The following is a 12849-nucleotide window of genomic DNA, read 5'->3' as shown; positions in this document are numbered from 1 at the left end:
AGGCAACTCTTCTAAGTTATGTTTTTCGCTTTAATGTATATTGATGAACTTTATAGACATGACATAAAATAATTTATATCTAAGAGCTACCTAGGTGTGACTCGGGTCAAAGTGCATATTATCAATATTTTGACTGACCATTTGGTTCGAAACAAAGATTCCCCTGGCTATTTACAACGTTACGTTTGCCCGTTGCGTCCAGAACGTCAGCTTTTCAATGAGTTTGCTAAGCACACGGATATTTTCGGCGATAAATATGAGAAGCTGGAAAAAAATATGTGGAATAGTGCACCATTACTGTTTTTTTAATGTTTAATTGTAGAGTTATTATTATTTTTATAAAAGGCATCATGGCGCATTGGGGAAATCTGTTAAGTCATGATGGTCAGGTTGGTAATAATAAATAAAAATAAAAAGTCTCAAAATAATCCCATATATATATAATCCAGAACATCGTACTTAATCACACACCAAAAGTTGGCCCCATAACTATTTCGCTTTCGACTTGGACAATACAAAGCTAGGCCGAATCGACCAAGATGACCCTTAGAACTGTCCGATCTGGTCTATTCGAGAAATCACCTTGAATCTATAAGAGTAAGAGGACAATTTAAATATAATAATATAAATATTTGGACATTAATGTTGAACAGATTAGGGTGAGAACAGTGAATAAATGCAACGATTATTTTTTCGAAAATTTACCTAAAATAAATGCACAATCAATTCGTTTTATGGAACAAAGTATTTAAATGCACATATTTTTTTAAATAATTCCCTGTTAACACCGTACTATAGCTAGAAAATATTTATTGTACTAATTGAATGATCATGTGATTGAAAAATAATTTATTATAAAAATAAACGCACTGTATGTGAACTTATGTCGATAGCTACGTCATATCATATTCCGGTAAAAAAATACCTACATTTATTTATAGACCTATTATATATAAAAGTACATAGTATCTCCATCGAAATCTACCACAATGGAACACTAGCATAATGGTCAAATTTCCGAAGCATAAAAAAATCACATTCAAGTGTTAATATAATACAACGCATAGTGAGTATAAAAAACCAAGGTAACTGCAAATATCATGCATTGAAAATATGAGCGTTTCAAGTATTAAAACAGGTTTTTTAAACGAGCTAACCGATTGTACTTTTTCTCTCACTAACTAATTTCTAATGAGAAATGTCGAATAGCAAATCTTTGGCATTTACTACTGATTTACATTATCTGTGTCTTGATTTTGAACCATGAATAGCTTGATCCAATTTGGAATGCTAAAAAGTTCGTCCAAATAAAATTTTAGCATAATTTAGTTGATTGAAAAAGTCCAGATAAATCCAGTAAAATAATTTGGTTCATACTGAAGTTTGACAACCCTAGATACAAGTAAGAGAAAACTGTTAATCAGTATTATAGCTACTTCTGTGCAGCATGTGTTACCAAAACGGATGCACGCGCGGAAATCCGCAAGTTCCACGCTAGCTAATTCATATGAAACATAACGCGAAATTAGAACAGACAATCTAAAATTACAACACAAAGCAGTGTATTTTAAGTCAAAGACATGAACCCGGACCCTTCTCATTATGTCGGTTTTGAATATAGAAAAAAAAGCAAAACTTTCACCGCTCGTCATGCAAATCGCTTTTGAGGACGTCTAAACACGGCACAAGGCAAATGTCAATGTCAAGAGTTGCAAAATCACCGGCGAGCTAAAGAATAATAGTTGTTTGAAAGGTAAACGAGCTGCGAATCGAGTCGAGATTTTTTGCGTTTTCCGCGGAACTAAATTTCTGCGTAAGTAAACATAGCTAGAAAGAGAGAGAGAGAGATAGAAAAAAAGATAAGCGAAACAACTACGAGTGTGTAAGAAAACCCACGTACAACAATCGGAAAATATCATGTGGGATTAGCGGCAATGATATTGTTCTCAATCGCAGATTTTGCAAACAAAAATAATCGGTTGAACGATATTATTAAAACACTGATTGTGGTGGTTAGATGATGTCTAAAAATAGTTTCGAATCAAATCATAATCTAAGCTGAGCCGAGTGCTTCGATGACTAATGACTTTACACACATCGCGCGACATTCTCTTAATCCAGAAATCCGCCAGTCTCAGTGCACATCACACATTCATTCCTCAACGTCTTACGTAAGTCACTAACAAACATGGCAGTATAATAACCGAGAATTCGCACAAGCCCATAATTAAAATTATGCATTATTACATTCGTAGGAAGCCTGCGAATAGGGTCACTGGGGCAGAGTGGCAAACGTGGCACTGGGGCTGACTTGCACATCTGGCCTCAGTTCGGATGACCGTAGATTTTCCGGCAGTTTTCCAGCTAGCACAGGTGGGTAGGTATGCGTGTTAACGAGCTCTTCAAAGGCTTCCAACGCCCATGAGGAAACAGCAGTGCAGTGTTCAACGTTGGCAAATTAGGATATCGAACTGGAAAATCTTGCCAAATGGGTCATCGGCATTTTCAGGTGGTGGGGCCGGTTGCACCAGGTCAACAACACTGCGCTTCTAAATTCGTACACTCGTCGGACGAACCGACCACCTGGGCTTAGCGGAGATGGAACTGGTCCCAATTGTGCAATTGGGATACGGAAAGATCACGCGGAGTATCAATCAAGCAGCGTAACTATAAATAACCGTCTTTATAAAGAACCGAGTCCTTGAAATCCACAGAAAACGCTAGCCGAGAATTTAGTGAATGCGACAGAAATAAACAATCATCAAATAGTTGTATTCGCCAAATTCAAATTAACTGATGATCAAAAATAACACTCCGATTCAATTCACATACAAAAGCGGCGAAAAATAATTCTCATATGCGAAAATCTCACACAGAACAATAATTTACTCACATGCATATGCATCACTCTATGGGGCGTTCAAATGTTCATATTTTTCTTAATTTTACTCTGAATTTACCCGGAAATATTTATTAATATATAGAATTGGCACACATACGTTCTCTTCCGTGTTTATTTCCGCAGCTAAGTACCACTAAACTCCGTTTCTTTTAACAGAGTCACTTTGAAGTCTATCTATTTCGTCATTTGACAACTTTGGGCTTACGCCCCACCAATTACAAGATGCGTATATACGTTTGATGTACTCATCATCTATATTTTAAACAAATTTAAGAGAAATTAGAAATGTTACTATATTTTTTATGTTGAAATAGTGAAAGTTATAAGATATCAAAAGCAATAATTTATCAATCGTTATCATTTACGTATGCATAGCGATAACAATTTGAAGACGACTGCGAGTGTCGAAATAACAATGAAGTAGTTGGAACTTTGCTCGGCGCAAGCGGACAAATGAAATAAGAGATAAGCCTCAAAGTGACTCTGTTAAATGAATTGAAGTACAGTTATATTTCTGTAATATACATGATTCATACAAGTTTCAACTTTTTTCTGTCTTCATCAACAACATCAGACACGATTCTATCCACCCTCTCCCCCGTATGGAAAGATGGAGAAAGGTAATGCATGATTATTGCAATTCCTAGAGTCGCGATCGCGACCCTTATTCTTCCTCATCGCGGCCAGGATGTGGCGCTTGAGTACGCTCTTCTTGCACGAGCCATCCAGCTTCTTAATGAGCTTGCCAAACACAAAGATGTTTTAGGCGATGTTAGAGCTGGTAAAAAATGTGGTGATCTATTTATTTGTATCATTAAACAAAGCCACAATGACACATTGGGGAAATCTGGCAAGTCGAAATGATCAGATTTGTAATTTACGCAGATTGAGTGTTTGAGCAAAAAAGAAGATCTCCTCTGATGAGGCACATTTCCACCTCTCTGGGTATGTTAATAAGCAAATTGCCGCATATGGGGCGAGAAATATACATGCAAAAAAAGTGTCTGTTTGGTGCGCATTTTGGTCGAGCGGTGTTATTGGGCCTTGCTTTATTGAAAACCGTTAATGGTGAACGCTATAAGCGCTTGATAACCTATTATTTTTGGCACGAAATCGAAGATATTCACGTGGAAGACACATTGTTGCAACAAGACGTGGCTACAACAAGATGTTTTGCGTGAAAAGTTTCCAGAAACCGCCGAAAAGTGAAAAGTTTCCAGGAACATGCGTTGCAATTGTTGCAGATAATGTAACTAAAAATTTATGAAATAAATCAAATAGATTGTTTCCGTCCCGAAACACGCCTTTATTCTATACTCTATTTGTGTCAGTTCGAGAGCTATCCATTTCATCATTATTCATAATTGAGAAAGAGATGGTTTACTATTAGCTCTAAAGCACACGATACGGATATACGTTCGATATACCTATCATTACTCCAATTGATTTAGTAATGATTTTAATTTCTATAAATTTGTTCCAAATATAAACAGGAGTAATGGTAAGTATATCGAACGTAACGTGTGCTTTAGAGCTAATAGCTCTTTCTCAATTATGAATAGCTCTCGAACTGACTGTGTTAATGTAAATAGCGTATAGATACAATATACCTTAAATAAAAAAAATACTCTCACTGGCCATTGAACTTGATATTATCGTTTTCATGGCATCAATTAATATATAAAATATTATTTTATTATGGTACCTCAAATATTGAATAAAATAAATTATCCAGGTTTCTCATGTTCATTGGAAGTTTCTCCGATATATTAATATACCGACCTTACCAATTATCGCAGATAATCTAATTAAATATTTATGAAACAAAAACAAATAGTTTGTTTCCGTCCCGAATTATTGCATTAGCCAGAATATCGAGAACTGGAAGGGACGTAGAACACTTTGCTTCTGATTTGGAATAAACGAGGGTTCAGCTGAACTCGCACCAAATCAATTCCAATTCTCATGAACACTGTCATACTGAATCACTTCCGTCTCTGTCACAAATTCCTTCAAAATTACCACTTCGCCTTCAAATTAGAATAAACGAAAGTTCAGTTGCAAAAACGACCGATTTTTATATTTACAAAAACGAGAAAGTTTTATATTTACATTTACAAAACATATGTGCGGTTTAATGGCGTGTAAGTGAGTTAAATTCAATTTAGATAAATAATAAATTAAATAACGTTATTTGTATACGTGTAGTATTACATTCTTGAATAGGTATATCTTGAACTCAGGAAAGAACATTCAAGTGTATCTCGAGCCCTAAAAGTTTACGGAGTGCTACTTTAAGTAACAAAAATATGTTAAGGTTTCATTTTATAAATATGTTTATACATAAATTTGGCATATAATATATTTGAGCTGCTTTTATACATTTTTATTAAATGTCGTCGAGCTTTTATATATATTGCCATTGATCTTTACAATCGAAATTAGATACAGGAAACTTCTCACACTACGTAGTTTATATTTTATGTAACTCGAATATCCCACAGTCGAATTTTACGATTTCGTAAACGGATATACAATTCGCGCACTGTTTCTATTGATAGCTAGCTCGTATTCGTATCAAAGCACAACAATATATTTTATCGTCGCAAAACCTGAACGATTACATTAACAAGTGCTGTAACACTCTTGCGTTATTAAACAACAACAATAAAACGACAACTCTAGATCGCAAAAACCATCTTTGCGTGCACGATGTTCGCGTACAGCATATTAAGTAGGAAAAAAATCTGAAATCAATCGCCGGTCCAAAACCTGTTATAGATCAACCGGCTGTTTACGGACCGCGAAACAGATGTGGATTTTTACTAATATTTGCATTACATATTTTTATATATGTATGTACGTACGTGCATTTTCAAAGTGCGGCTCGCGAGGCGTGGAAAACGCGTGAATAATTCAAACGGCGTAATGCTAACGTACGTAGAAGAAAAAGGCGCGATATGGTCGTCAAAATGCGATAGGAATAACAATTTTTAAAGTAATTTGCTCGTTTATCTAAAATATTGTTACACGCTGTAACGCTTCGGATTAACGCCTTTTATGCTTTAGCGGTAAATTTATATTAGTGTGTAAAAAAATATTTTTTAATTAATAAATGATATGAATTGGCAATATTCACTAATAAGATGTTTTCGTGACATATTCAAACTACTGACTGTTATTATATCACAGTACACAAATAAATTACTTATTATCACTATATATATTAAACAAAATTATTATCTGTCACAGATGATATAAACAACTCACTACTACTCACGACTAATTCACAATAGGAATATACCGGGAATCACACGATAAAAATGCATATCTGTTTAGTCATAAATTAATATAGTAAATAGTTCCATTTCCAGACTTGTTTGATCATCAGAGTATTGTCAAACAATATTTAAAATAAGGGAAACTTTCAATCGTGTCATCCTTCTTTACATTTTACCAAGATAAACACAATACATCTCGAGACATTATTAGCCAAATATCAATTTCTTACGAGCACCTCCAGTTTTATCACATCCTTGCGAGCGTTCATATAACACACGACTGTTTACATTGAGCGATATTTCCGAGCGCTGAACATTTTCCGGGAATTTTTCGCAAATATAAGATCGTTAATTCACACATCATCTTGATGCTTTCGCACACTTTGTTTCTTCACAGAGGCGTTGTACAGTCGTTTATCACAACAGGACAGGTGACAACGACCTTGTGGCGACAGAACAATGAAAATGTTGGAATGAATTAACACTGATTATGAGAAGAGAAGAAGTCGTACGTCGACCGTACGATATTATTTTTTTGGTAGACATGAATCGATTGGCAATTTACTAGTTTAAACAAAGAAACTCGACAATTAATTTTAGAAACACGTCAGCTGTATTGATTGCAATACATAAGCTATTTAAATATTCAGTAAAATAAAAAAAAATGGAAATGTGGTAAGAACTAAGGTCACTTTAGTATCTATTAATGTAAAAAAATCAGATGATCAACACAAACATTAAAATATAACTTTTGATATGAAACACAAACAGCATTTTTTTTAATATAGATTGAAAAAAAAAACAATTTAACCTATAGATATATTTTAAACCGGAATTTTAACCTTGTCAGTGAAATAAAAGCTTACGTCATTGATATGGCATTGCGACGTAGAATAAAACCAATTATTATTATTTTTTTTATATTAACACATTGTTGTCGGGACACGGATTTTTCCGTTTTTGCGGAACTGCTGCTGGATTGCGGGACCCGTAAAAATCCGTTTTTTGTAGTCTGTTGCTAGAAGTCGGCTCACGTGTTTATCCGTGTAATTTGAACTGCACTTTTTTTTGTTGTCAGCAGCTAGATGTCACTGCTTTGATATTTAGTAAAGACATTATTTTATTCGTCGTCGCATTTATTACATTTCCACCAAATGTATTGTACTAATTTTGATATTGAATTTTTATTCCGTACAAAAAATTAAATAACGAACTATAAACAATTCCTGTTATCCCAAATATCTTCTATTATGTTCAATTATATTCAAGATACTTCGAGGAATTACTTTCTACCTGATGTAAAAGAAGGGATGGTTGGGAGTGAGAAAACAAAACAAATTCCAATGAAACTTGACCTGGGGTAGATAACAAGCAACAGTCATTGCGACATCTGTGACTTGTTATAAAAAAAAGACATCATTACAGTTACGCGTAAATGTTCGGTCGTTCGGTTGTCTAAAAATAGTTTTACACCCCGAAATGTTTTCACCCGATAAAAATAAATCTGACGATGAATTTTGTGTGGATAATTTATCTGATTATTGATAATTGGACCAAAAGTGTAGCTATGTATCTTTTGACATACCTCTACACAGAGCTACGTGTTTTTGGAGATATCATACGTTGAAAAACTATTCATAAAAACAGATTGTGCCATATTTTAGTTTTATTTAGTGTTTAATTCGATTTTTTATTACATACATTTTTATAGTACTTTTATGTGCAAAATAAACGCAAGTTTCCAGTGAATATAAAACTGTCAACCTCCATGTTTCTTCTTCATTTGATAGTACTGTTTATGGTAAGTCTGGGTTTAAAATTTCATAATTTTATATTGTATAGTATAAAAGTTATGGCGAGTTTCCGAAAAAAAACGCGGAAATTCTTCGTTTCCGATTAATTCCGCGGCTGCTAAAAAATGGCCCGCGCCAGGCTTAAGACAATGCCCGAAATCACCCGACAACAATGTGTTAAAACGGTGTCGGTAAACTTTCAAGAATCTTGTTATTATTGCATCTTTATCGTCTGTTTTGACAGGTGTGTTCAATTGGTGCAAAACCAACAACACATCGCTCCATTTTTGTCGTCGCTCTGCTAGACGAACGATAAGCGACAGATAAGGGTTAAATATCTTATCGAACGATATTCGGCTGTGTGTACGCATAAAAATAATGATATTTTAAAAATATTCTTTGACCTTTAAGCAGAGAACACGATACCGAGATCGCAGAAGAACATTGTCAACATGCGATGATAATATTACATAAGAAACTCGGACGGTATCGAACGGCTATAATGCCAGTATAGTATCAGTCAGTACTCGGCGACTTGCAAGCCGGTTTGTTTCAAAATACACCACTCAAAAGTGGGCTAAGCCGTTGTAATTGAAAGTGTTCTGTGTACTATGCACGCTGAATATAAATATGTACGTACATACATATTCATCAGCTTATAGATAAATGAGGGATTCAGATAAGAACTCATTCCAAACATCCGAAAAAATTCCATTCCGCGTTTAATGTTGTAATCAAATGACTATAATCTAACAAGCAGACAACTGTTCTTCGTGATTAGATTGTGGCGCATAATATAATTATTATATATTACATAAAGCAACTCATGACACACATGCATGGACAGCGGTAGAGGTTCAAGATGTAGGCGAAGTACAATAAGTGGGAGTAAGACAATCGCCGCACTACACTTATGGAAGCAAATATGTTTGATTTTAAGTATTTAAAAAAAGTTTTTTTTTTAACCGTCCAAGTCAAAGATAAGTGTACTGTGACAATTTATGACTAATCGCCAATTAAAAAAATTAACAAGCTCTTAGCTTATTAAAATACTCGAACATTAAAACTATCTTTAATTTAATTTCATAAAAAAATCTAAAATCCATTAGCAAGCTCAACGACCGTGTTAATAATAGTTGGATAACTGTCGGTAACCATGATTATTTATGTACCGATACTAGTGAAACGCGTTTATTATCGCAGAAAACGCACGTTTATTAATACTGCGCCGTATAATTTATAATTTTCAAATTACGTGCCATTCTAGGATAAATTGTGTTGATACAGACACTAAATATAGCGCATGTAAGCAAGAAAGCCATCGTCAATATCAGCGCTGCGAAAGAAAAGGAGTCACGAGTTCACGACCTACTATATATAATCTGAATAACTCGTTGATTTTATTACGATGATATGAAAAAAGAAGAATCTGTATGGCAGAAGAAGCAACGTCAAAGATTCGATATATTGTGTACTAGCAAAATAATTGTTTTTCTAACGCGTTGAATGATGTTATTTTGTACTGACTGTTAAAAATAAATAGAATCGCCTATTTATTTTTCCCAAACAACCTGCGCATGAGTTTCAAAAAATATAAATGATGTCCTATTCCTCAATACCAAATTAAATATGCACCACTAAGGTAAATGTATTATATATAATGATTACGAACATTATTTTATAAAAATACATTAAAAACGTTTTTCAGCTGATTATTATTCGTATAAGCTTTACATGTTTAGTGAAAATGTATTGGGATATATCATATAACACAAATATGTTAGCTCTAAATTCTCAAGTGTCATTGGAAGTGAAATGAAACGTCATTAACACATCGTACAAATTTATACGTTTCGTCTTTGCATCATATCTTTTAGTAGCATATTTCGCGTCTCTTTTTTATTACTTTCATCCGGTCACCATATATCGGCCTTCATACGCACATTCATTAATCCTGAATTTCAAAGTTTTGACTGCGAATTTTTTTTATACGTTATCTGCTGATTATACCATTGCATTACAAAGTTGACTTTGTATCGTAATCATCGTTAAAAAACGCGTTATTCAATATGTTAAAAAGATAAATATACATAATAATTATTAATAGGATCGAAGCTGCTTTTGGTGTAACAGCTGCTGGAATTGCAACGGTGTAAACAAATAATAAGATATTAGCATCGAAATCCAAATCAAATTTTCACAGAAAAGCAATACAATATAATCTCGCTACGAAGCCAATTTAAATTTAACATTCTATGCAAAAAAAAATCATATTTAAAATTAACCTATGACATTTTATTTTTTAAAAATAACGATAAAGTATAAATGAATACTACGCTGCGTAGAAAAATATGTGATAATTAAAATTTAACTACATTTGCAACACACGAGACTAATAAATAAGATAAAGCTATGTGGGTCGCGACAGATTGTCGTTCTAATATAAAAAGTTTGGGATCCACTCCTCTGGTAGTTAGTCTATATTGTACAAGGTTGTACTGGCTTCGGTTTAATACCCCTATGAGGTATACGTGATAATAATAATTAGCAGATAGTAATTAATGTATTACTTCAATTATTGGATCTGTTCCAACTTTTTGGAATTGAAACACTGGACCAAGAATTTGAGATAATTGAGAATAAACGAGAAGCAACGACTCGAATGAGTCAATTAAAGAAAAACTATTTATTTTATTTTAACGTGACAACAAGGTAAACACAATCAAGAACTACTAAATAAATCATAAATATCGGAATCACTCATTTCGACTGCAGACAGACACTAGGGTTCAAATAGGATTTGAAACCTTGTCTTTCAGACATTAGTGCTGGTACAAAGAGCAATGTCTTCCTGAGTAAAATTAAATCAAAATGTAAACAGTGAGACATTAGCCTGAAATCAAAGTCTGTTAATGAGTCACATCTATTGTATTAATTATGAACTATTATCACAGCTCACAATTTATTTTAAATAGTCATCCGTGAGATTATGAAAATCTAGAGAAAGCTAATCAGTGATGATCGATCGAAATTATATATACGTAATACCCACTAGTTCTGATCTCCCAGATACGATATTAAGAAAATCAATTTGGTTCATATATGGAATTCAAACACAGGATAACTCTCTAGTTATTATGTCTATTGTCATTGGGATCGTCAAAGGAAACTCAAAATACAGAATGCCACGTATATTCAATATGTACAAGAATAGTTATTCACTTTGTTTGAACATATGTGCGGAGGCAGCAGTCAACTTATTATTATTTTTATTTATTTGACTATTTAATTCGGTAAATTGTATATATTATAGTACCACTTAATAAAACCAGCGAGACAAAAAACTAAAGCAAGTTAATTTTAATGATGTTTTTATTTTACTTTTTGCAGTATTTCGAAATCCTTTCCAAATATTATAATACTGCTAAACAAATTATGATAATTTAACGCATTTGAACATATATCTATAATAAATTTAATAATAATTATAAATGTAGACACAAATGAGCAATTGTAAATCGCGTACGACAAACTAGTATACAATACACAGATGGAGATTCTAGTGTACATACAGATCTAACAACGAGATATATGTGATACGGCTGAAGGGTAAATAGTAATGGATTCTAAGAAGAACGTAACGGTACATTCGGCTCTTTTGGCACAACTATGGCACATTTGAAACGTCTGGAGATGGATGCTTGGTGTCTCAAACCCATGTTCATAAATGTATAGAATGGCTGTTTACGGATATATACATGAATAGTCTCTGATATGGATCGATGGCATAGGTTTGCCACCATCAATCGATCTCAATCAGGTTTTCCGCGTTTTCTTTATATCTCATCTTCGACACACAGCGCATTCAAAACAGATCGAAATGACGCAAACCGGTCCCGTTCGCCGTCGACACTGAACACTGACACTAACGCATTGTCGCCTTACCGAATTCTTTCCTGAATCTGTGGTGATGGTGATGGTGGTTGGAAGATCCGAACACCTGACCCATGTCGGTACAGCTAGTATTCCGATGGTGACAACAACAACACTCGCGTCGCCGTTTAGCAACGTTCACGATGCTCGCTGTGAGCGTGACGGCTCGACGGCTGATGCACAGATCGCACAGCAGCAGCCAGTCGGCCGACAGGACGAACACGCACGTGGTGCACAGGACGACTCGCGATGACGGCGGAGGCGCTGGCTGGCGCACGGACATAAATAACAAACTCGAGGCGACCGCGCGAACTTTCGCAGAGAAACAGCGAGAACGTGCACGCCCGTCCGGCGAACGGTTCGGTGTGCGCTCGGGCGCCGCCGTCGCCGGTTATCTGAACGGCGCGAGGGGTGGGGGGGAGTGGGGTAAAACGGCGCCGTTGCACATGCACTCTGGATGCGGTCGCTTTTCTCGACGTCCTCACGCGTACTCTAGACTAGAGGGCGCGGTTACGATTCGGAGAAAAGTGCAGCATCTCAGAACCGGATTCGGAATGGAGCGGAAGCAATTGCAACATCCGAAAGTCGAAGGGTCTCCGATATGATAGTTGAATGATGTGACAAATATACTAATGTTAACCTTTAGGTCCAAAGGCATCTTATATCAAGCTCAATTTAATTTCAATTTTTTGAGGCCATTTTAAATGAGTTGATGATAAAATTTCCAATATTTCATTCCATTAGTTACTCATAGATACTTCTATCAATATATAAAATGGTATTGTCAAATTACTAAAACTCATCGATCGATGATTTTGGAAACAGTTTTTTGATAGTGTGTGTTTTGATGACGTGTGAATTGTTATCCATGGTTCTCGTGGTTCAACAAAAATGTGATTGGAATGTGTATAACATTAATATGATATAGAACGATATTCAT

At 34.8% G+C, this 12849-nt stretch overlaps 1 protein-coding gene across 5 annotated transcripts in view; it reads right to left on the bottom strand.

The window, feature by feature from the left end:
* LOC148237527 (E3 ubiquitin-protein ligase ZNRF2) overlaps positions 1-12849 on the bottom strand; it is a 129140-nt gene that overhangs the window by 65755 nt on the left and 50536 nt on the right. For 2 of the 5 annotated variants that reach the window (XM_088181880.1, XM_088181881.1), the window contains exon 1: positions 11922-12278. The exons of the other annotated variants lie outside the window; for them this stretch is intronic. In XM_088181880.1, the coding sequence (XP_088038006.1) occupies positions 11922-12192 (271 nt within the window). In that variant the 5' untranslated portion in view covers positions 12193-12278. Of the gene's footprint in view, positions 1-11921; positions 12279-12849 lie in introns of those variants that run through there. 5 annotated transcript variants of the gene reach the window in all.

The sequence above is a fragment of the Plectrocnemia conspersa genome, unplaced genomic scaffold, assembly GCF_051122295.1.
Source record: "Plectrocnemia conspersa isolate PC_06_02 unplaced genomic scaffold, ASM5112229v1 ptg000002l, whole genome shotgun sequence".
In the NCBI taxonomy this organism is placed as follows: domain Eukaryota; kingdom Metazoa; phylum Arthropoda; class Insecta; order Trichoptera; family Polycentropodidae; genus Plectrocnemia; species Plectrocnemia conspersa.
Note: the sequence above shows the minus strand (reverse complement) of the source record. Positions and strands in the feature narration are given on the sequence as shown.